The sequence below is a fragment of the Mustela erminea genome, chromosome 14 (assembly GCF_009829155.1).
Source record: "Mustela erminea isolate mMusErm1 chromosome 14, mMusErm1.Pri, whole genome shotgun sequence".
NCBI lineage: Eukaryota > Metazoa > Chordata > Mammalia > Carnivora > Mustelidae > Mustela > Mustela erminea.
This window is the reverse complement of record NC_045627.1, coordinates 58,849,122-58,872,294: the sequence shown is the minus strand read 5'-3', so window position 1 is coordinate 58,872,294 and position 23,173 is coordinate 58,849,122. Positions and strand designations below refer to the sequence as shown.

The 23,173-nt window shown below is 47.8% G+C and overlaps 1 protein-coding gene and 1 long non-coding RNA gene across 3 annotated transcripts; one reads left to right on the top strand and one right to left on the bottom strand.

Moving 5' to 3' along the window:
• Window positions 1-246: 246 nt before the first annotated feature.
• FFAR4 (free fatty acid receptor 4) lies at window positions 247-17,808 on the bottom strand. Of its 2 annotated transcripts, XM_032313383.1 has the most exons (3): window positions 17,096-17,806; window positions 8,687-8,815; window positions 247-1,559 (listed from the first exon to the last, which is right to left on the bottom strand). In XM_032313383.1, the coding sequence occupies exons 1-3, from the start codon at window positions 17,660-17,662 to the stop codon at window positions 1,170-1,172; spliced, it is 1,086 nt and encodes a 361-aa protein (XP_032169274.1). In that variant the 5' UTR covers window positions 17,663-17,806; the 3' UTR covers window positions 247-1,169. The 2 variants fall into 2 exon arrangements, with proteins under 2 accessions (XP_032169274.1, XP_032169275.1); XM_032313384.1 differs by lacking the exon at window positions 8,687-8,815 and having other exon boundaries at window positions 17,096-17,808.
• LOC116573317 lies at window positions 3,579-8,693 on the top strand. Its single transcript, XR_004278705.1, has 3 exons — window positions 3,579-3,677; window positions 5,600-5,812; window positions 7,236-8,693. It is a non-coding gene; the product is annotated as an uncharacterized LOC116573317 (long non-coding RNA).
• Window positions 17,809-23,173: the final 5,365 nt, after the last annotated feature.

The window sequence follows — 23,173 nt, the reverse complement described above, 5'->3', positions numbered from 1 at the left end:
TTAAAGATACAGGTTGGGTCATAACAGGCTCCAGTTGCAGACTTCCAGTGGTTGTCCACTGAACACAACAAACTCCCTATGTGGCCTCCCAGACCCTACTCGGTCCAGCCTTGTACCTTCTCTGGTTTTAATCAATGGGCTCCAGCAGGGCACCCCTCTATCCTGGCACAAAGGACAGTTTGTAGCTCAGTCAATAGTTTGCTTCCCCTACACCAAACGTCTTTCTCTCCCACAAGTACACCAGCCCCTTTGCACCAGGACCAGTGTCTTCAAGGTCTGCAAAGCCCCGCTCCCCTGGATTCAGATGGTTGGCTCTTTCTTGTGGTTTACATTTTGGCCCACATATCATCCCCCAGAAAGGTCTTCCTAGACCCCTCCCCACCCCATCCAAATAGCCATCATTGTCCTGTTTTCTTCATGACGTTACTCCACACTCTATGGACTTCTATTTATATTATCTACGGACTTCTGTTTAGGGCTTCACCCCCCACCGAACAGAAGGTAAGTAAGCTCCATAAGGGTAGGGTCCGTGGCTGTCCAACCACAGCATGTACTTAAGAGGACCTGGCAGAGGGATTAGTGAAGGGAATCTCTTATGCTTTCACATTCAGTGTTTTGAATCATCCTTTCTCCTCTCTGATTTCATGACATGGCTTTTCCTAAAGGGGTCCGTGGCATTTCTTATAAGTGAAAAACTAAAGTCACCTTTAATTATTCCTTAGAAATTCCTCAAGTGCTTTTGACATTAATGAATGGTCTTGAGGCCTTGCACGTCTGGGGAGGGGAGTACCTAGATGGCCGTGACACCTTCAAGGAGAAATCTGGGCCCTGGATCATTTCCAAGACTCATTTCAGAAACCAGCTTTACACGTAAGAGATGGGATTGCTGAAGTTATAAATAAAAATTCATTAAACTCAATCATATTACAAACATACTGAAAAAAGTTCCTATTTAAAAGGAGCCCACAGCAAAACATTTTTATATAGGGCAAAACTGTTATACTGAACGATCACCCCTTAATTGACGGGTGCTATAAATGTGTGTTTGCATAGGTTACACTTTCTTGAAGCAGGCTACATGGATGTGACAGTCCTGGAAATTAATTCCCTTTGAAAACATGTTATGGTCTTCCAGAGGGTGATCCACTCTGCCTATGGAGAAAATTTAATTAGTTGGAAATAATAGACAGATCGTTTCTTCTGACAGACGTATCTGTAAACATGGCTCCCTTTTCCGGGTAGAAGAAGCAGTGAAAAATTCTCCTCCATTCATTCCTAAACAGTGACATGTTATAGAGAATGGGGTTCAGGGCTGAGTTGGCAAATGTGAAGGCCACCACCCAGAAGAAGAGGGAAGGCCAGATGACCAAGTCTTGCTTGAAGTTCTGGATCAAGATGAGGAGGATGGTGATGATGATGGGGCTCCACATGATGAAGAAGGAGATCATGAGCAGGAAGAGGGTACGGAAGAGCCGGAAGTCCTGCTGGGACACACGGATGTGGTGGTTCTCCGAGTAAGCTAGGTTCACTGTGAGCCTCTTCCTTGACGCCTTTGTGATCTGCAGAAACACAAAACAGAGCCAGACCACTATTTACTGCAGGATGTTGGGGAGTTCGACTTTGGAGGAGCAAAGTATCCATCCTTGGAATCTGCCATCCTTGCTGCCCTGGGACAATTTGGTTTTGGAACCTTGGAATGGGAGCACATGTCTCAGCGGCCTGGCAGCTGCCTGTGCTCAGGATGCTCTAGGGAAGTGGGGGAACTGGCCAACCCCCGTTCCCCAAAAAGAAGGCAGAAAGTCATCCATATCATAAATGGAAATGATGCAGAGAAGTGAAAAGGCTAAACTGGATGGTCTAGAAGGGGGAAAAAAATGAACAGAAGCACATTGCTATGGTCTGAATGCATCCCCCCTGTGATATTTTGTGATGCAGCCCAAACCAGTAAGATGCACATCTTCCCTCATTATTTCTTTTCTTTTCTTTTTGAAAAAGATAAGTAAGGAAATGTATAAAAGCAGTATGTACAAAGGCAGTACAAAGTCAACCAATATGATACTGATGCAGGTCAAATTAAAAATGTTAGGTCTGGGGATGCCTGGGTGGCTCAGTGGGTTAAAGCCTCCGCTTTCAGCTCAGGTCATGATCTCAGGGTCCTGGGATGGAGCCCCGCATCAGGCAGGAAGGAGCCTGCTTCCCATCCCCCCACCCCGCCCCGCTTCTCTGCCTGCCTCTCTGCCTACTTGTGATCTCTGTCTGTCAAATAAATAAATAAATAAATCATTTTTTAATTTATAAAAATAAAAATAAAAATGTTAGGTCTGTGGCCTCCTGTACCCTTCATTTCCACTGGCTGGAAAAGATCAGTGACCAGAGTCCTGGATGTCCTTCTGGGAGTGATCTGCTCTCACACACATGCCTGGCCATGGGAACACTCACGGTCTATACTTCTGCTTTGCACACTCATGGGACCAAGCCACACACCCAATTCTTAACCCTTCTTGTTCACTCACTATATTGGTGCTCCTTCCATATCTGACCAGAGAGAAGGCCCCTCATTCCTGTTATCTTGTCAGTGGTTCCAGAGGTTCCAGAGTCTGGCTGTACCAGGATTTATCCAGGCCCCTACTGATGGGCATTTTATTTATTTTGCCTTTTTTAGGGGAAGAGGTACTGAATGAAATGGCAGCACACACCACTGTCCATTTCCCCTCCCCTCTGAGTTGCCGGGTGGCACAGGGGCAGTGGAGATGGCATGAGGGTATGGCCAGTCGGGCAGAAAGTATGCACTGAACCCCCACATTTAGTTCCTCTCCTTTACAGGAAAAATTGAAATGGATCCTAGTCTTGCCACAGGCCCCCGAGGTGCAGGCAATAGAAGGTTGATGGAGATAGGAGGTTGCTCATTTGCTAAGACAGCTGCGGCCAGGAATCAGCCTGAAAACGATGCCTGGGGTGTGGGCCATTTGGGAATGATCACCTGATCAGTGGGATCTGTTGGCACCACCCCCAGCTACATAGAGACCGACCCACAGAAGGGGACTGTCCCCTCACAGGGGTGTTCATGTAAGGGACGATTCCAACAGCAGTCTCATCGTTTGTGCTGTCCACATGGCTTGGCCAAAAGACTAGAGTTCCGCATACAGTGTCTTAGACATATTTTGGGGGGTGGTGTTGATGTAAATTCCTATTTATCGAGCACTTACTATGTGCCAGGCCCTGTACATTATCAGTTCTGTGACAGAGGTGCTTTGATGATCCTGATTTTACAGAGGAGAAAACGGAGGCTCAAAGAGGTTGAGGAACCTTCCCAGCCGTACCCAGCTAAGCAGTCACAAAGCTGGGTTTCAAAGCTGGGCCGTCTGACTCCAGCCCATGCTCTTCATCTTAAACTAGCTCCTTCCTACGCTCTACTATTTCCGCCAATGGAAATCCTCCTGCCTGACCTACAGTTCCAAGCTTTAATGCCAGCAAGACCAAGAAGGCTTCCTGGTTCCTCTCCCACGTGGCATCCCGCCATGCTTTGTTTCACATACTCACGTGGCCCTTGCCACGTGACCTGTGTCATGTGGCCGACGCTGCTGCATCAAGGCTACCTCTGACCACCAGCGGACTACAGGCTCCCTGGGAGCTAGGCTGCCCCAGGGCTTCTGCGGGCTGACTCAAGGTCTGAGTGGGTAAGTGGTTGGGTCTGTTTTTAGCGATGACTGATGCTTCCATTTCCTCTGCCTGTGGTTCCCACAGCTTTCAGGGAGTGAGAAGAAAATGGGCTTATTATAATCCGGTGTGGCTCCTTGCTGCTCCCCTTCCCACGTTTGATGACGAGACTAGTTAACTTTTACCCAGGCTTTAAAATGTCTTGTCATTGCACAGAACGCTTCATGTGTTTCAGGAGAAATTCAATGTTCGACTAACTTGACGGTTAACTTTAATCCTTGAAACAGGCCTATGGGGTAGGCTCTGTCATTGCTCCATTTTGGGGACAAGAGATGGAGGCTCTGAGATGTGAAGTAACTTGCTCAGGGCTCATGGTCAAAGGCGGGGGCGGGGAGAAGCACACCTCAGGGGGTGGTGTCTGAGCTTTTCTCTGTGGGGCTGTGGGGAGAGAGGACAGTGTTCCCAGGAATATGGTCCGTGGCCCCCATGTCCAAGTCATCAGGCAAGTGTCTGGGCCCCTGTCAGATGTTCACTTTTGTGGGTCTGAGTGGGCCCGAAAACCGCACTTCTCATAAACTAGGACTCCCAGGTGGTCCTGCTGACTAAAACAATTTAGGGCGACAGATTTGGGATTTTTCTCCCAGTTCGTTGAAGTGTCACTTTGTAAACTGTCCTTTTGAGACACACTGCCTTCAGACCCGTGTGAGGATCCGAAGGGAAACTTCTCTCCACCTCACATCTCTGCCACTCTGTGCCTCCACACCACGGTTGCCGAGTGGGTGCAGGGAGACGTGGGTCCCCACTAACACAGCTCAGGCCCAGGGGGTTGGCCCTCCTTCAAGGGCTCCTGTGTGAGGGCCGGATGTGGAGAAGGGGCTGCATGTTCACAACCTAACACCTTCATGTTTAGCTAAAACGGAGTTCCTTTCCCAGGTGAGCGCTGAGATGGGGAGGGTTGTCCGCTTCAAGCCAGATACTCACTCGGCGAACATTTACTGAGCCCCTACCGTGTGTCACGTACTCTTACAGGTGCTGCACAGTCAGCAAGAAAGTAGGGAGCCCTATCTACCCTGCTTTCCATTCTAGGGTATACATGGAGAATGAGGAGGGGGAACAAGAATTGTACACACGGTCCAGGGCTAGAAGCATCTCATCTCGCCGTGGCAGTGGTTGGTTGCTGGGGGATGATGTAAACTAAGCCCCACGAGCTAGAAGGAACCACCTCACTGAAGGCACTTGGGAGTGACCAGGAGACTAGTACTCTGGGAAAGTATTGATTGGAAAAATCCACCAAAGGTTGTATAGCACACTTGAGTCATGAGGAAAGAGGACGGAGGGAAGGCAGAAGGGTGGGTAACGTGGCCCTGAGCTGGTGGCGCAGCTCTGGGAGGAAGAGCCCTGCTGAGGCCTGCTCTCAGTCCTTGCATCGGGCAGAAGCACCCCCCGGGGCAGGGACATTCGAGCAGTTTCCCCAAAGGAGATCCACAGGGCGTCAGTGCAGAGAGATGCTCTGTGGGGAAAGGGGGTCTGTGGTCGGATTTTCAGCGCTGCCTCCTCTATTCCTGTGTTGGAGACTCTCAAAGTACGTGAGCCTCATAGAGCCCCTCAGAAGTCCTGCAGTGAAGAAACCCACTTAGCCCTGATCAATCAGCATTTCCCAAACTCATGGGGTCATGGACCCCTTTTTAAACATCTAGCAGCCCATGGCACTCTAGAGAGGGCTTTCGGGGAGATGCTGCTTTAGAGGAATAAAAGATCAGGGTGACTTTAAAGAGGCACTTCTCAGGCCCATACATGGAAACTGAGTCAGAGGCCACACTGACAGGCCAGAGGAGGGAAAGGGGTGGCGGGTGGAGTTACGTGTCCTCTGGCTTCTGATGATTTGCTAGTTGTGTCTCTAGGAAAACAGCTGATTAACACTGATGTTCAATTCATTTTACAGAGTTACGATCTTGACAGAAGAATCTCAGCTGAAAAGCTGATCCGATGTTTCTGAGTTATGAGTATCTTCAGCGAGAGAGAGACGGGAGCAATGAGGGCCCGTGCAGACACTCCATCCATCTGGCAGCTTTCCTGCTTCCGAGTTCCCCACCCGGCAAACCCACAAGTCCAAAGCCGGGACAAACAGCACAGTCCTCCCGGGAAACAGGCAATAGTAAGTTTGGCTGGTGGGGTGGAAGGTAAATTTTTTTAAGTCTTCTATTTGCATTGGTGTGATTTTCAAAATCACAATGCTAGATCTCTTTCCAGTTAAAGGCTAGCAGCCTGTTCAAATTTTTATCATATCTATACTCTCATTTTATTGTGTTAAACAATCCACTGAGGCCTATCTAGCTCGACAAAACTGATGCCCACAGTAGTTAAATGACTTGCCTAAGGTCACACACTGATAAAGCTTGGACTAGAATCATGGTCTTAGGACTTTTTGTTCGGTGATCTTCCCTCTGTGCAAAAAGAGACAGTACCGTAAGCCCTTTCAGTGTGACCCAAAGTCTGCCTCTTCCTCATTCAGTGAGTGTTTACGGAGTGTCTATAATGAATAAGCCAGGCTCTGTGCTAGTCACAGAGCTACAGCAGGAAACAAAACAAAGTCTCAGTCCCCATAGAGTTGTAGTCTAATGAGCAAAACGGATGCCTTACAAATAAATACACATAAATGGAATACAACAGGGGTTATAAGTCCACTGAAGAGAAATAAATCCAGGTAGTAAAGGATTAGAGAGTGATGAGAAGGGTCTCTGGGGAAGAGCCTTTTGAGCAGAGACCTTCTAGAGCAGGGGAGTGGCCCACACAGAAATTGGGGGAATAGAGATCCAAGAGAGGGAATCACAGGTGCAAAGGTCCTGAGGCAGTCCTGTGTTGGCATGTATGAGGAAGAGCAGTGTTTCTGACCTGTCTCCCAACAATCCTGCACTGTCCGAGCCATCGCCATTCTGCAGATGAGGGAGCTGAGGTTCACAGAAAGTAAGTATCTTGCCAAAGGCCACACAGCAAGGATTCAAAAACCCAGGTATTAGAAGAGACCTTTCTTGTCTCCCTGTCTGCCTTTTGTGGCCCTTTCCTCTTCCCTCTCCTTCCCCTCATTCACTTCCTACCTCTGCAGGGCACTCAACGGTTTGCTGTGTGTTTTCACACTGAGTCCCAGCACCACTCCCTTCAGAGTACCAGGGGTTCATAGCATTGAGCAACAGCACCATTGTCTATCTGCCCCTCCCCTTTCTGGGTTAAAGCTCCTTCTGGATCAAGAATGTGACCCGCTCACTCTTGACCAATCTCCACTCCCCACCAACACGCTGAATAGAACAGCTCCTTAGCAAACATCTGAGGAATTAAAGTGTTGGACCCTGGGACCAGACTGCTCAAGTGTAAATCCTGATCCTGCTGCTTTTACGCTGTGTGATCTTGGGCAAGTTACTTAGCCTCTCTGTGTATTGGTTTCCTCATCTGTAATTCTTAACAGGATTAAATGAATTTGTTCCTGACACATTGTAAGTATTTCATAAATATTTGTTAAATAATTTTTAAAGAACTCATTCTAAATTGTATCTTCCTCTTCCCCTTACTCCTTTTCTTTTAAGGTAATGACAGCTCATACTGACATAGCATTCACACATGTTGGGTCCCCATTGCAAGCATGTTACAGACCTTAACTCCAGGCCTGAATCTGCCTCATACCCTTGAGCAAGCCCCAGGCTCGGTGTCACTGAAGCAGATCACAAGTCAACGGGTGGGGAAGAGTCTAGAGAAGAGCATGGCAGGCCATCTCCCACAGGACCCAGAATCAGCAGACCTGGATGGAGCTTGGCCTAGTTTTGGGTTCTGAGCATTTAAGAAGCTTACAGATCCTCAGCTACAAAGAAAGGGCCATAAAAGTGCCCAGAGACCAAGCGGCACCTACAAGGCCCCACTTCAATAAGTTCATTTGCCAGGGGCCCTGTAGTATGCGATAAAAACCGAGATTCAACAACTATAAACCTCCAAGAGGACTCAAGGTTTTGCATTAAACCTTCTGAGATGAGCATGAACACATGCCATTTGCCGGCGCCGTGTGAATGGGCTGCGTCCAGAGGCGGGAGCCAAGCCAGCAAGGTCCCCTCCATTGTCTCTGGACATACTCACTCTTCAAAGGTAGAGATCACTTCCTGGTTTAGCATACTTTGCAAAAGTGCCTTCTCTGGAAGTGTGGGGTAGCAATTGGGAAGGATCTTCTGGTAATGTTCTGTTTCTCATTTTGTTTCTGGGAACTGCTTCTAGGAATGAGGTCAGTTTGTGAGCTGTGCCTGTATGCCAGGTTTGCTTTCCTGGATGTATCTTATACTGCAGTGAAAAGTTTTTAGACATGTACATTCTCCATCACTATACTGCTGTTTGTAATGGGATATCAAGGGACTCAACCCAAAGCCCATAAAATAAATTATGTCACATCCGTACAGTGGAACACCATGACTCTATTAAAAATCATGAGGCAGAGATATAAAAACAAATATGGACAGATATTGCAATCTGGTATTAAGCCGGAAAAGGAAATTACAGATAGTGTTATCTCAAATCTGAAACAAACAAACATTGTTTTACACCATGACATATGGTTGCTATTTGACCATTTTATATGGTTTATCATATATATGTAACATATATACGCACATGGCATCAAAGCATGTATATAGGTAAATTTGTAAGAAAAATAACCTGAAAATGTACTTTGAACTGTTAACAATGGGAGTAGATGTTTAGTTTCTGCATTATACCTCTCTATATGTCTTTAATTTTTTATAATGAGCTTTGTATTACTCTAGTGGTCAGCAAAATAATAAAAATCTTAATAGTGGTCACAAAGATATCACTTTAAAAAAAAAAAAAAGAAGAAGCCAAACTCTTGCCCCACAGTGTTGCAGAGGGGCAGACCTGGGTAGGGAGCCAGGACTGGACTGGTGTGAACCCTAAGGTAACTTCTGACCTGGCAGGCTGATTCTGTATAAAACATCCCAGCCTCAGTGGAGTTCAGCTATGGTGCTCGAAACACACATACCTGTAAAATTTTGGAGTAGCTTATCACAATGAGCAATCCTGGCACCAAGAAGTTCAAAGTTGCAAAGGACACATCCCAGGAGATTTCTCCGGCGATGCTGGGCCAAACCAGTGTGCAAATCGAAATCTCCTGTCACAAGAAGGAGGAAAATGTCATTTCCATGGTGGCTACTTATTTGGTTTTAGCTCAGTCCCAGTAGGAGGGTACCCGACACCATTACACTGGTGTTAGCACGATGCAGCTAGGGTGACAGCACAGCTCAGCATCCCCCCCCCCCCGCGCCCACACAAACAAGCTACGAATCACTTCTCTCTGACCCTCAGAATAACCACAGTCATTATGCCTGTTCTCCAGGAGATGCAGCTGGATCCCGACGTCACACACCGGTAACAGCTCAAGTTAGTTCCTGGGCAGGACTCCAGCCCCAGTGCTCTTTCCACTTGCCTGGACTAAGCGGCCAAAAGCCCTTGAGCCTTCTCTGCCAAGTCCCTCACTTCACAAATCACAACCTGAGCCCTAAGAGGTTACATAGATTGGAAGTGACATGCTGCGCACAAGCATAGAGAAACAGGCATGACATTGCAATGCAGTCCACTGCGACGGCTGAAGGCACCAGAAACAATGTTAAGGCACGAAGGTTCATTTAAGGGACGTGGAAATGTCTAAAATGTGTCTAGCTGCATCAAAGAAAGCCACGGCTCATCCCAAGACAATACTGAGGCCCAGACTTGGAAGCTCTATCCTCACGGGTCTCTCCCAAACAGCATGGCACAGTACAGCCCCACACAGGTCTCCGGCGTTCAAGATGGAAAACTACCAGAATGGGGCCAAAAATCCTCGTTGGTGATCTTGCTGCTGTCAGTATGTTGTGAATTTAAGGGTTTGACACTAATTACCAACCTCAAAACATGTGGGGACCTTATTACATAATTACCAGGAGCCGCCACAATAATCTCCTCCAAAGAATAAACAGGTCAACAAAAAGAGATCTGTCTGTCTGTCTCTCCTCCCAAACACAAATTTCCCATGTCGGCTTGACTGTAGGAATAAAACCATACAGAAATCAAGTTGTCCTAAACATGTCTAACACATAGAACAGGCTTTCAAGAGCACATCCTGTGTAAAAAGAGCATATTATTGACTTCTGGTGGACAAGGCATCTTAACGAACTGTAGTCGTGGGATTCACTCATTCATTCAGGCAACATGTATTGAGCCCTAAGCAGAGGCAAAGAACTTTTGTCAGAGTCATCATAACTGGGTGCTCAAACTCAAAAACAAACGAAGAGGCCCTTCTTTTCCTGTACGGTATTAACAGAAAATAGTAAGTCTGATATTCACCGAGCGTTTATTCTATGCTAGGAAGCACTTTACATACATTATCTCATTGAAGGTTCACAGCAACCATATTGAAATGCATGTTATTATTTTTCCCATTACACAGAGACGAAAACTAAGGCTTAGAAACCTCTTCCTAAACCAAGAGCCTAAGACACTAAAGGTGTAGTTCTTTTTAATCATGTAATATCTTCCCCAGAGAGCTAAGTGGTTATAAAAAGAAATCCAGGGACCTACCAAGAAAACTCTTAAGGCAAGTCAAGGAGGGAAGAATACTTTAATCGTATTTGTACCTTGAAAGGGGGGTAAGAATGTTGTTTCCTTTTCCTATCTCATTTAGATGGTTCAAAAATGTACTAGTAATTCCAAAAACTTGTTCCTTCATCCCCATCCCCACTGTCCATGCCTGAGGGGACAAAGTGCATTAGATCTCTCCCCATTGTGGTGACTGGAAAGAAATGCGTGTCTCTCAAGGAACTTCTGAGTACTGAGTGTGGTGATTATCTCGAGATGATCTCTGCCCACCATGCCCTCAGTCTACTACGCTGGTGGGCAACACGGACCAGCAAATACACGGAAGCAGCCATGTTAAAGAGATGGATACCAGTCCAGAATGTGCCTTGGTCTCTGATGTCTATACTTGAGCTAGGAAAATGTACAGGGAGGGCAGAAAAACAGACCCCAGAACCGTTTCTTAAAACCCCCAAAGGCTTCCACCTCTTTCCAAAAGCCTTCTTCAAAATGTCTGCGGAAATCTCTCCAGGCTTAACAGGATTTTGTAGAATGTGTAACAATAGAGCCAGATGTCCTCCCTACGATAGGAACAAAGAAGTCGATCTCCAAACACTCTGCCTGTATTAGCCCTGCGCTGCTGAGGAAAATGCGTAGGTGTGAATGGACAGACACCTGTGTACACATCCCCGCCCACGCCCACACACATATGCGTAGACAAAAGACTGAAAGGACACATTCCAAAAAGTTAAGTGTCCATTTCTAGGTGGGACTCGTTATTTTTGCTCTTTTGGCTTATCTGAATTTTCTAGAATGTGCCCATATTAACTTAGAAAAAAAATGGTGGTAGAAGTCCATTTTTAAAAGAAATGAGGATCAAATATTAAACACAGATTACCATGCTAGTTTAGCAAACCTAACCAGCGATTCTTCCAAGAAAAACAAGGAACTCATCCAGGAAGTTCCCCAGTTTCATGACTGATGAAGATGCTCCTTTACCTTCATGGAACTCACTCCAGGCACAGAGTGTGAGAAGGAAGGAAGATGCGAATTTTGCACAGCACCCCCGTGCGTGACGGAAGAGATGGTACTGCTGGCACGTGTGGACTTGAATGACGGATTTATAGGCTCTTTAGAAAGCTTTATATGGTATGAAGTGCAGTGTTTACCCTCATTAAAAAATCTAACAACAGGCACCAGGTCCACAGTCAGAGAGCTGGCCTGATATTATAATTTTGTTTTTGTGGGAAAATCTGACTTAGGTTATTCTGATCCTAGGTATTCTCTCCTGGGCTGTAACTGAGGAGGGAGCGTGGTAGTAAGTCGGCTCTGGAAGGTGGAGATGTGAATCTTGTAATATTCTCTATACTTTTCCTGCACATTTGAAATGCTTCCTGATTTTAAAAAAGGAAATTTGAAAACCCAAAGGGCGAGGCCTGCTTTGTCGCTGAGCTACAGAAGCAGGGCTAGCCAACTCAATGGCTGTCCTTTAATTGGTTTGTTCAACCACTCCTGACTTGAGCCCTGGTGTCTGCACCACTGTGAGGCCACAGTGAGAATGGGCAAGGTGAGGCCCCAGCCCTCAAGGGGGCCCTGATGTGCTCAGGGAGAGAGAGAAGTGTAAGAATCTTCAATACAGGGCAGGGAGCCCCAGTGCTCAGAGCTACCGGGGACAGGCGAGCACAGAGGACTGCACCAATCCGCAGGGGTTGTGTCGGCTGTGCCTGGAGGACTGGGGCTTCAGTCAGAACAGGGAAGCTGGAGCTCAGCGTTGGGACCAGGAGGGAGGAAGGCAGGAGGCCACATACAAGGGTCAAGTATAGTTAAGGGTGACTTGTATCCCCAGCCCAACCTCCACCTCTTCCGGGCAATCTCATCCATTTCCATGGCTTCTTTTCCAAGACACGGCTGCTTTTTCCAGCCCTGTCTTCTCCTAAACCCCAGACTGGCCCCTGTGCCCTGAGGACATCTCTGAAGGATGCCTCACAGGCATGTCAAGCTCTGATGTCCCACCCCAGAAGGCTCCGTCTCCCACCATCACTGACTCGGGGCATGGAGTCACCATTCCCTATGCTGCCAGCAACCTGAGTGTGGGCTTTCTGCTGTCTCCTTCCTCCCTCCCCACTCAGAGAGAACCTTTAAGTTCTGCCCTACTAGCTATCCAACAGACCCCTGTAACTCAGTCTCGCTAGCGCACCCCTCCCAGGCCAGGCCGTCTCTCACCTCGTATGCCTCCCTCAAGGGGCATACCTGGCCTTCTCCATCTGGCCCCACCACTCCTTCCAGCACCATGTCTTGCCAACACATGTGTTGTCATGCCTGCAGTGTCCCTCCAATTCCCGACATCCGTGGGGATATCCAACTGCCTTTCATCTTCACCCACAGCTAAGATATCACTCCTTCTCTTCTGAGAAGACTCCCCTGTGGATGGGGCATCTATCTCTAGGCACTGCTCAAATGCGGACCCCTCTCCACCCTGGCTGACTTATTTGAAATGCCACCTGATGCCAGCTGTTTCCTGCCAGCTCCTCTAATGATGCTTCTCGGCGTAACCCTGAGGATCCCCTGTAAATCAGTCTCCCTGCTCCACCTCTTTGAACGAAACGGAGGACTCAAGATCACTTTAAGGAAGTGGGAAACCCAGTGAATATCCCCTTGCCGACCAGCTTCCCAACAGAAATGGAAGAATTTATCAATGCGAGAGAGGAACTTTCTTCTGTCTTAAAGGTATCCTCTAATAATACCAAAGGCAAGCAAACGGTGTTTCTCTCCTCAGCCAATTCACACTCAGCAGAGACACGACAGCGTTCAGGCCTGGTAGTAAATTGGGGCAGGCAGAGCTGTAAGACAGAGGGCTCCTAAGGAAGTGTGAACTTGCGGGAAAAGACACAGGGAGAAAGACAGCCCCGGGCTAAATTCTAGTTCCGTCTCTTGCCTGCTCCGTGACTTCAGGCATTTCCCTCTTCGGAAAATGAACATACCAACACCTATTCATAGGGTTTCTGTGAGAACCAAACTGGGCCAGGGTCTGAGACCACCAACATTGTCGATCCGTGCACCTCCTTGAACAGGATGCCATCTTGGTCACGTGACTCGTGGTGCGGGCAGCAGGGAGGGGTGCTCGGTAAATGTTTATGCAGTGAACAGGCAGCACATTCTGGCCAGGGTGGACAGTCCCCCCCAACCTGCTGATGAGGGTCAGTGCCCTAGCAGAGCCACAGCACACAGAGGCAGGAATCCTGTTGGAACAGGCTGCGTTGAGCTGGCTGAGATGTCTCAGTTGCTAGAATGTGCCCACCCTCTTAAAATGGCAGTCTATTATTTTACGGCAGTCAGAAGAATTACACCATTTAAAGAATGTTTAAAATATTTGTAACCCAAGATAAGGAAACTAATAATAGCTACCAATTCTTGAGTGCTTAACTCTGTATGTGCCAGGCGTTGGCCCACTCACTGAACCCTGGTCCCCACGGCAATTCTATAAGGCTCTACTGTCATCATGCCCATTCTGCAAATGAGGAAAGGAAGGTACAGAGGTGGGGGGCACTTGCCTCTGTGGCACAGCTCCTAAATGCCAGAGATGGGATTTAGACTCAGAATGCTGGACTCCAAAGCCCACACTCTGAATATGAAATTAGCTAGCATTTTTAGCATGACTATCATTTCATCCTCGCTACAGGGAAGCTTGAGGGAGGCTGGTCACCCTGGACTGGGAGGCACCCACTGCCCAAATGGACGAAGGTACTCATGTTCCCGTTTTCGGGAGCTGGGGCACTAAACTGGCAGAAAGCTCTGTGAGGCACTGTTTCCCGAGCTCATGCTCCTCAAGAGGAGGCGGCCAGTGTGTGCTTGAGGTTAGAGAGTTCCCTCAGCCGGTGGTTTGAGTCGGAAAGTGTCCCCCATCCAAAAACCTCCGTATTTAGTGTCCAAGTAGGAAGGGGCGGGCAGAATCTACAGACAGGAAGCTGGGAATAGAGGATTAAGAAAACAAGCTTTTGCTAATTTTAAATGTGAGACTCTGTTCAGTCTAGCCTAGATCCTTCTCTTTTTTTTTTAATGGCCACACTCTTTTTTTTTTCCCCCTGTTTCTCATTCTTTTCAACTTATTTCTTCAATCCCTGAGCCTCAGTTTGCTCACCTATAAAATGAATTGTTTCCTCCATGTTCAGGTCACAGCCCTTGAGGAACTGGGCAGTTTTTCTATTTCTTGGCTTATTGGCAGGTGCATGTGTCGGGAAAAGACAAAAAGGATGGAGAGTTCAAAAGGACCATCTGGTTTTTCATGACAAGCTCCCTTGCTCCATGTCTACTAATTTCAGGGCTAATGGATTGTGGCCAACTCGCCTAGCTCTCAGTCTCCTGAGGTGCTTCTGAAGGGCTCTCCCAGTGGCTTTGCCCAATCCCTCCCCAAAGGCTCTATGACCAAGAAGGTGTTTCGGCATTAATACAAGAGGGGTCTGCATGCCCGCTCCAAGGGAGAACCATGACATAAGTCTCCATGGAAGCCCCTCACAGCTCAGTTCTGGTCATGGGAGTGCCGTCGGGGGCTCCAACCACTGAGACACCCTACCAGAAGTAAAATACAGGTCACAAAACAGGGCAGTTCCTCCATCTGAGCGAAGGCCTTCTCGCTCAAACCACCACCTATGTCCACGTAGGCAAGCAGTTTTAGTCTGGGAGGGGACAAGAGCCTCACTTTTTTACCATTATTTGCCAGTTAAGTCCAAGGGTACCTAAAACAGTTGTAAAAGGGAGGGGCGCAAGGTACTTGTCTGGGAACCTAAGATATCCTGAAGATATATTCTATTAGATCTTTAATTTCCCGAGTGTCATTTTTTTTCTGTAAGGAAAGAAAAAAATGGGGAAAAGTCCCTCAAGTTCTGTGAAAAATACAGAAATACTGTTATTCAGTGAAAGAATGACTTAAAAAATCAAAGGACTGATGGCAAAACCTAGCCTCCAGCTGATCCAGTGGGTCTGGGGTGAGGCCTGGTCTTTCATTTATTTCTGAAGCATCTGAGTGATCCACTTTGATTCTCGAGTACATCTGGGCTGAGGAGGACAGGATTACCCACTAGGGTCCTTGGTCTGCTATGCTGATGGCACCCTGATGGGCAAGCTTGGCAATGGGCACTCTCAGCTGAACCCCGCCATCCTGGCCCCCACTTGAGGGGGCATGGCCACAGGCGTCCATGTTCTTTGATCAAGTGCCACAGGCCTGACATGGTTCCTGCCTATTAGTCATTCAAGGCCTTAAAACAAAACAAAACAATCAAACCCCACAATGTATTCCATGCAAAAAGTAAACAATTAGGAAAGAGACTTTTAGGTCTGATTTGTGTTAAAAAGAGAGAGAGAGAGAGACTGCTTACATGGATTGCAGACTTCTCCTCACATGCCATTAAAAGGCTTGTGTAAGAGACGGGTCTGGGAGACCCCCAGAGAAGCCCACATCTGCATCGGTGCCCCAGAGCACATACGCAGGAAGGCATCCTGTGCTCAGACACCCACCTATGCAGCAGGAAATCTTCCTCCAGGTCACATCTCACCTACCTTCCTACCTTCTCACTTCCTTCTGGTCACTGAGCAGGACTGTCTTTGGAACTGTGGTTTGTGACAGTTTTGCTCAGGCCAGAAAACCAGTGAGTTGTAGAGAAAGGGAGGGGTGGGAAAACCCACTTAGGGGCAACCTTTGGAGAGGCTGAGCCCAGAGCAGGACTCACACCTGCCTCTATAAAGGGCGCACAGACTTAAGTTCTTTCTCTGTCCCTCCCTATGAGGCACAGAAAACCTAGCCCATTGGGAAGACAGCCAGAACCCTGGCCACTGTCCACCCCGGCCACTGTCCACCCGGCCGGCCCGAGGTGCCGCATCTGGGATTGAATCTCGGCACACAAACTCCACAACAGCGCAGTGGGACAACAGCAGGAACAGATGGGGACCACAATTTTGGACCGTGATTCTGGACTGCCTAACCCGAGTGACCCGAGCCAATGTCATGCACTGCCTGGAGAACTTTTTTTTTTTTAAGGTCATGGACCCCCACAAAGATCCTAATGACAACTCTGAACACACAGCTCAGAAGAAAGCTCATCTCCCAGCCTCCGGAATCTGCCCAACATTTGGGCGCTTAGGATGCTCTGAAGCCACCCACCATGCAAGGCTCCAGGCAAGATACTGTGGTCTAATCCAATCCTTCTCTCTCGCAGTTGGAAAAGCTGAGGCCCCAGGAAAGTATTACAACACCCCTAGTGGCAGCATCGGGTCTGGGGCCCCTGGGTCTCTGCTGCCCTTTCTCCCTGGCTCTCTGCTCCTGGGTTCTCAAAGCAGGACCCTCACCCAGCCAAGGCTGAATGTGATGAGCAGGCTCTCAGCTCCTCCTCGCACTTAGGATGAGATGCCCCGAGCAAGTCATTCTGTGGGCCTCAGCTTCCTCATACATCAAGTGGATGTATGCTAGCACCCACCCTGCGAGAGAGCAGATTTCAATATACACGAGTGCCATTAGCCATTCCGGATCTTCAAAGTTCCATCTGGTTGGCTCCTACACTCCCCGCTTATTGCACTAACCTCACCATAAAGAGCAAACTTTGCAGGCATTTGGGGGACTCTATTTACAAGGCTTTGAAGGGCCTTTACGGGACCTAAGTTGCTGCAGTGAAATTCAAGAGCTAAAACTTCAGAGCACTGGGCACAAGGACACAACGATTAAACGCAACAAATTGCCTATTCTCGTTCTGTTGTTTTTGGTTACTCATTGCCCCGGGTCATCGCTTCCGTGGAATCCGCGCTCGCCAGCCCGCCCCAGACACCTGCCTGGCGCGCACCGCCCGGCGCTCACCTGGTCCTGGCCGGAGGGCCGCTGGGGGACCACGCGGAAGAAGACGCAGAGGGGTAGAGCAGATAGCGCCGAGTAGCCCCAGATGAGCGCCAGCAGCGCGGCCCTCGCCCGCCGCCCCAGACCCCGCATGCCGCGCTGCAGGCGAACGATGCACACCATGCGCTCCAGGCTGACGGCCGCCAGGGTGAGGATGGTGACGCTGCCGCTCAAGCTCATCACGTAGAAGAGCAGGTGGCAGGCGACCGGGCCCAGCAGCCAGGCCTCGGTCCATCGCACGGCCAGCACGGGCGGGATGGCGCTGGTGAACAGCAGGTCGGCGCAGAAAAGGTTGAGCACCAGGCAGGCGGTGTTGCCGCGGCGCCGTCGGCGCGCCACCAGCACCAAAGCGCACACGTTGCCCAACAGCGACACCGCAAAGATGAGCGCCAGCACGACCGTCTCCACAGCGGTCAGCACCAGCCGGTGGTCGCCCTTGACGTCGGAGAAGAATGGGAAGCGGGTGCGGTTGGCCCGCTCCAGGCTGCGCGGTGATCCGGTGCTCGCCGCCTGCGCGCACTCAGGGGACATGCCGGGCGCCCGGGCGGCCCGCAGCCGTCTGCGAGCGCGCTCATCTGGGAGGCGACTGAGCGCCAAGGCGGGGAAAGAGGGAGGGAGGCGGTTGCGACATCTCCCCTCTGGCCCCCTCCCGCCGCAGGAGCGCCGGCGCTGGGCGTTGCGCACTGAGCCCGGGGCGCGCGGGAACGAGGAAGTGCCAGGCGTCGTTCTGGAAACACCCGGGCTCGGCGGTGGCCTCACGCCCTTGGACTCATGGGGGAGGGCTGGAGGGGCCGGGAATCCCCACCTAGAGAAACCCCTGGAGACCCTGCAGGGCCTCCCCAGCTTTTGTCGTCCTCCAAGGGTACCCTGTGTGTGAAACCCTTAATGCATTGAAATAAAATTGACTTAGGAGTGTCAGAGCTGGACTTTGGAGATCATTTGGGAGATCCATGTTGTTCTGACTTATCAAAGAAGCCCTATCTAGGTGACTGGGGGTAGATTCCAAAGCACTTCTGCAATGGGCCCAGATCTTTTTGGGGGAGAGGGAATCGTTTATCATTGCTTAGTAACATGTGACCTTGGCTAGATTATTTTATTTCTCCTTTCCCCAGGTTTTTTTTTTCCATCTATAAAATGGGAATAAAATATCTCATTGGGTAATTGCAAGGATCATAATAAAGAGATGAACACTGGGCACATAGTAATTGCTCCTGAAATGTCATCAATTATTAGTTACTATAATAAAAATGTATGTACATTCTGCATTCTGAGCAACGAGCAAGGATGCAAAAATGCTTTCACATAAAAAGAGTGAGGTCCCAAAAGTCTTGAATAAGCTTGGCACCCCAGAAAGACAGACATTCCACACTTTTCAGGCCGACACACAGGCTGCGAATGTGTCTGAGACACCCAGATTTGAGAACCACTGGGTGATCCAGTCCCCTTATAGATAAGGAAACAGGCATAGGGAGAAGTCGCTTGTCCAAGCTGGCTCCTGGGTAGTGATAAGAGCAGTGCCTTCCCCTACCCTGTATCTTTCCACCACCCCCACAGTGTCTAGTTTTCTGTTATAGTCAGGCAGTATGAGAAAGAAAAATGTGCTTGTGGCCCTAGACCCAGTGACAACTTTCCTGGCCGGCCACCTCCCCCACTACCTCCCTCCCCTTTGCCATACTCCCAGGCCTCTCCCAGCGGCACCTTAGGTCTGTGTATTTATTCAGGACTTGGCACACCAGCCTGAGGTGCTGCCTGGGGAGGGGATGCAGTCTGCTTATCACTGTGTCCTGTGTTGACAGTGTGACCTCCGACCCAAAGAGCAGATTTCATGTCCGTGGAAGATGTTCAACTGGAAACTTGAGGAAATTCAAGTCGTAAAACAACCAGTTTGCTTTCTGACGCTGTTGAAACGGGGCAGGAGATTGAAAGAAAGGGACTCATACGGGGTTTAGCAACTGCCTGGGGTCAGGGTCTATTCTTTCTTTGTGTGAGGGAAAAGAGAGCTGGGTGTATGGGAGGAGGACAGAGCGGGTTGGTGGGGGCAGGGGGTGGATTCCATTAGCACGGGCCTCGTGTGCCACGGGGACAGGACGGGTTTCCCCAGAGTGGGCGACCAGGGTGGGATGGCTGGGCCAGAAGGCCTTCTCCATCATTACCCTCCAGGTTCTTCCAATGGCAAAAATAGTGAGTGCAAACTTTCCCGAATTTTCTACTTTTACATTACCTTCATGGTACCCCCCAGGCCAAAAGAAATACCCGACAGTTTCATTTACTAAGCAGCTGGGTCCAAAGGCTTACTAAGACTTTATGTCCTATGAGCTTAGTAGCCATCTGGGAAAATAAACATTAATGAAAAAATAATTTTCTGTTTCATTCTTAAATAGACATAGTGACTTCCTAATGGGATGGGCACATCTGTTGAGCGCCACAGAACTGGGAATCATACTGGACACTGCTCTCATTTCCTGCTCCACAGTGATTTTTGTGTGTCTGCTTTTTATCACAGTAACCCCTGAAAACTGGCTTTGTAAGTGGGCTCCAGGCTGAAACCGTGAACAACCTAGAGCTGGTAGTTCTTGCGGCGTCCAGTGGATAGATATTGGGTAGCCCTGTGTTTCCCCATGCGCCCAAGCATCGTCAGGCATGTGGCGAAGATCACAGGCTTGGAAACTCGCCTGCCAAGATCAGAATCCTGACTGGGACGCGTGGGTGAGTCAGTCAGTTAAGCGTCTGCCTTCAGTTCAGGTTCTGATCCCAGGGGTCCTGGGGTCTGGCTCCCTGCTCAGGGGGAAGTTGGCTTCTCCCTCCTCCTCTGCCCTTCCCCCCTCCCCCAGTTCATGCTCCCTCTCTCACTCTCTCTCTAAAATAAATAAATAAAAACTTTTTTTTTTTTTTTTTTTTAAAGAACGCCGACTATATAACTCACTAGCTTCTTGTGTCTCAGTCTTCCGTATCTAGAAAGAGTGTAATAATAAGTACTGATCTCTTAGGGTCTGGAGGGGATTAAATGAAGTTCCTATACGTAAAGTACTTAACACACTAGTCATCCAGGGCTCAACAACGTTTATGGACTTAAGGACTGACCACACACCCTTGTTTGCTGAGACAGTCTCTGGTTATGAAATTATTGTTAGAACATTCTTTTCCTCTCAAATTGTCCTGGTTTGGAGGATACAGTCTGTAGCCATCCTACCTTACGTTTATCATGGAGTGTTCATCAAGTCACCACTGAGCTGGGATTTAAATTTAAGTGGTTTGACCTCAGGGCCCCTGCTCTTAACCACCAACACACACACACACACACACACACACACACACACACACACCCCTGCGGCTGCAGAGACATCAGGAGACCTTTTTGGTTGTCACAACTCAGGGGTTGCTGCTGGCATTCAGTGAGTCAGGGAGAGGCCAGGGCTGCTGCTGGACCTTGTCCAAAGCACCGGACAGCCCCACAATAAAGAATCGTGTAGCCCCCAAATGCCAGTAGTGTTGAGATTAAAGACCCCTGTAGCAGAGGTATGGCTCACCAGGAGGGACCTCCTGCTGTTGATGTTTGTTGTAAAGTCCCACCTGGTGGCAACAGCAAGAACTGGTATTATTTTCCTGGTAGGGGGGTTCCCCTTGAGCCAAACCACAGGTGAGACCTGGCTTGGGGCTCCGGCCCCAGGTGCACACAGCTATAAAATATCCTCGGTCCACGGGACAGGATGTGAAGTCATCAGGGTGGACTGACCTCAATAGCTCCTGGGAATCAAGACAGCCGGCGCCTGCAGCTGGGCCCTCGTTGTGAGAGTGCTATTTATTGCTCATGGTTGTTAGTTACTATTATTACTGTGACTAGGTGAGAAAGTTTGAAATCGTGATGACCCCAGTTTTGACCTTTTTTCTCAAGATTACTTTAGCTATTTGGATCTTTTGTGGTTTCATACACATTTTAGGATTATTTATTCTATTTCTCTATAGTTCATCATTGGAATTTTGATAGAGAGTATATTGAATCTGTAGATCTCTTTGAGTAATATGGACATTTTAACAATATTAATTCTTCCAATCCAGAATCTTCCAATCCAGAATATCTTTTGCTTTTATTATGTACCCCAGGGGTACAGGACTGTGAATCCTTAGGCTTAGACATTTCGCAGCACTCACTACAGCACATACCCTCCCCAATGTCCATCACCCAACCACCCTCTTCCTACCCACCCCTCCCCCCAGCAACCCTCAGTTTGTTTTGTGAGATTAAGAGTCTCTTATGGTTTGTCTCCCTCCTGATCCCATCTTGTTTCATTTTTCCCTCCCTAACCCCTATAACCCCCCACCCTCCCTCTCAAATTCCTCCTATCAGAGAGATGATAATTGTCTTTCTCTGATTGACTTATTTCACTCGGTGTAATACTCTCTAGTTCCATCTACGTCATTGCAAACGGCAGGATTTCATTTCTTTTGATGGCAAACACAGGATATCTTTCCATTTATTTCTGTCTCCTTCAATTTACATCATGAATGTCTTGTAGTTTTCAGAGTGTATAGGTTTTTCCACTCCTTGGTTAAAGTTACACCTAGATAATTTATTCTTTTTGATGCAACTGTTAATGGGATTGTTTTCTTAATTTCTCTGATATTTCATTATTAATACATAAAAACACAAGAGATTATTTTATACTGATTTTGTATCCTGCAACTTTACTGAATTTGTTTATTCCATCAGTTATTTTTGGTGAAGTCTTTAGTGTTTATATAAAGTTTATATAAATGTCTTCTGCAAGTAGGAACAGTTTTACTTCTTCCTTTTCTATTTGGATGCCTTTTATTTCCTTTTTTCTGGCCAGGGCTTCCAACACTATGTTGAATAAAACAGGTCTTGCTCATGATATTACAGGAAAAGATTTCAGCTCTTCACTATTGAGGATGATGTTAGCTGTGGGCTTGTCATATGTGGCCTTTATTATGTTGAGAGGCATTCCCTCTATACCCACTTTGTTGACAGTTTGTTCTTTTTTATCATAAGGATGTTGGATTTTGTCAAGTGCTTTTTCTGCACTATTGAGAGGATCATATCATTTTTATCCTTCATTTTGTTAATGTGGTGTATCATATTCATTGATTTATGGATATTGACCCATCCTTGCATCCCTGAAATAAATACCACTTTTTTTTTAAATTTTATTTATTTATTTGACAGAGAGAGATTACAAGTAGGCAGAGAGGCAGGCAGAGAGAGAGGAGGAGGAAGCAGGCTTCCTGCTGAGCAGAGAGCTCGATGCGGGACTCCATCCCAGGACCCTGAGATCATGACCTGAGCCGGAGGCAGCGGCTTAACCCACTGAGCCACCCAGGTATTGTTAAATTTGGTAATATTTTGGTAATATTTTATTGAGGATTTTTGCATCTATGTTCATCAGAATAATGTCTTGCAATTTTCTCTTTTTGTGGTGTCCTTCTCTGGTTTTGGTATCAAGATAACGCTGGTCTTGTAAAATGAGTTCGGAAGCTTCCCCCCCACCTTCAATTTTTTGGAAGTGTTTGAGAAGGATAGCTATTAAATCTTTGAATGTTTGGTAGAAATCACCGGTGAAATTTCTGTTCCCAGACTTTTGTTTGTTAGGTGGTTTTAAATTACTGATTCAATCTCCTTACAAGTAATTGATCCGTTCAGATTTCCTAATCCTTCATGATTCAGTCTTAGACAATAGTACTTCTAGGAATTTATCCATTTTTTTAGATTGTCCAATACATTGACATAATTGTTTATAGTCATCTCCCATGATCCTTTGTTTTTTTAATATATCAGTTGTAACTTCTCTTTCATTTCTGATTTTGTTTATTTGAGACCTCTCTCTCTTTTTCTTAGTGAGTTTAGCTACCATATAATCTGGCAATTCCACTTTTGGGGGTTTATCTGAAGAAAATTAAAACGGCTAATTTGTAAAAATATATGAACCCCTATGTTCCCTGCAGCATTATTTACAATAGCCAAGAGTACTTCTCAGCCATAAAGAATGAAGTCTTAGCATTTGCAACAACATGGCTGGACCTTGAGGG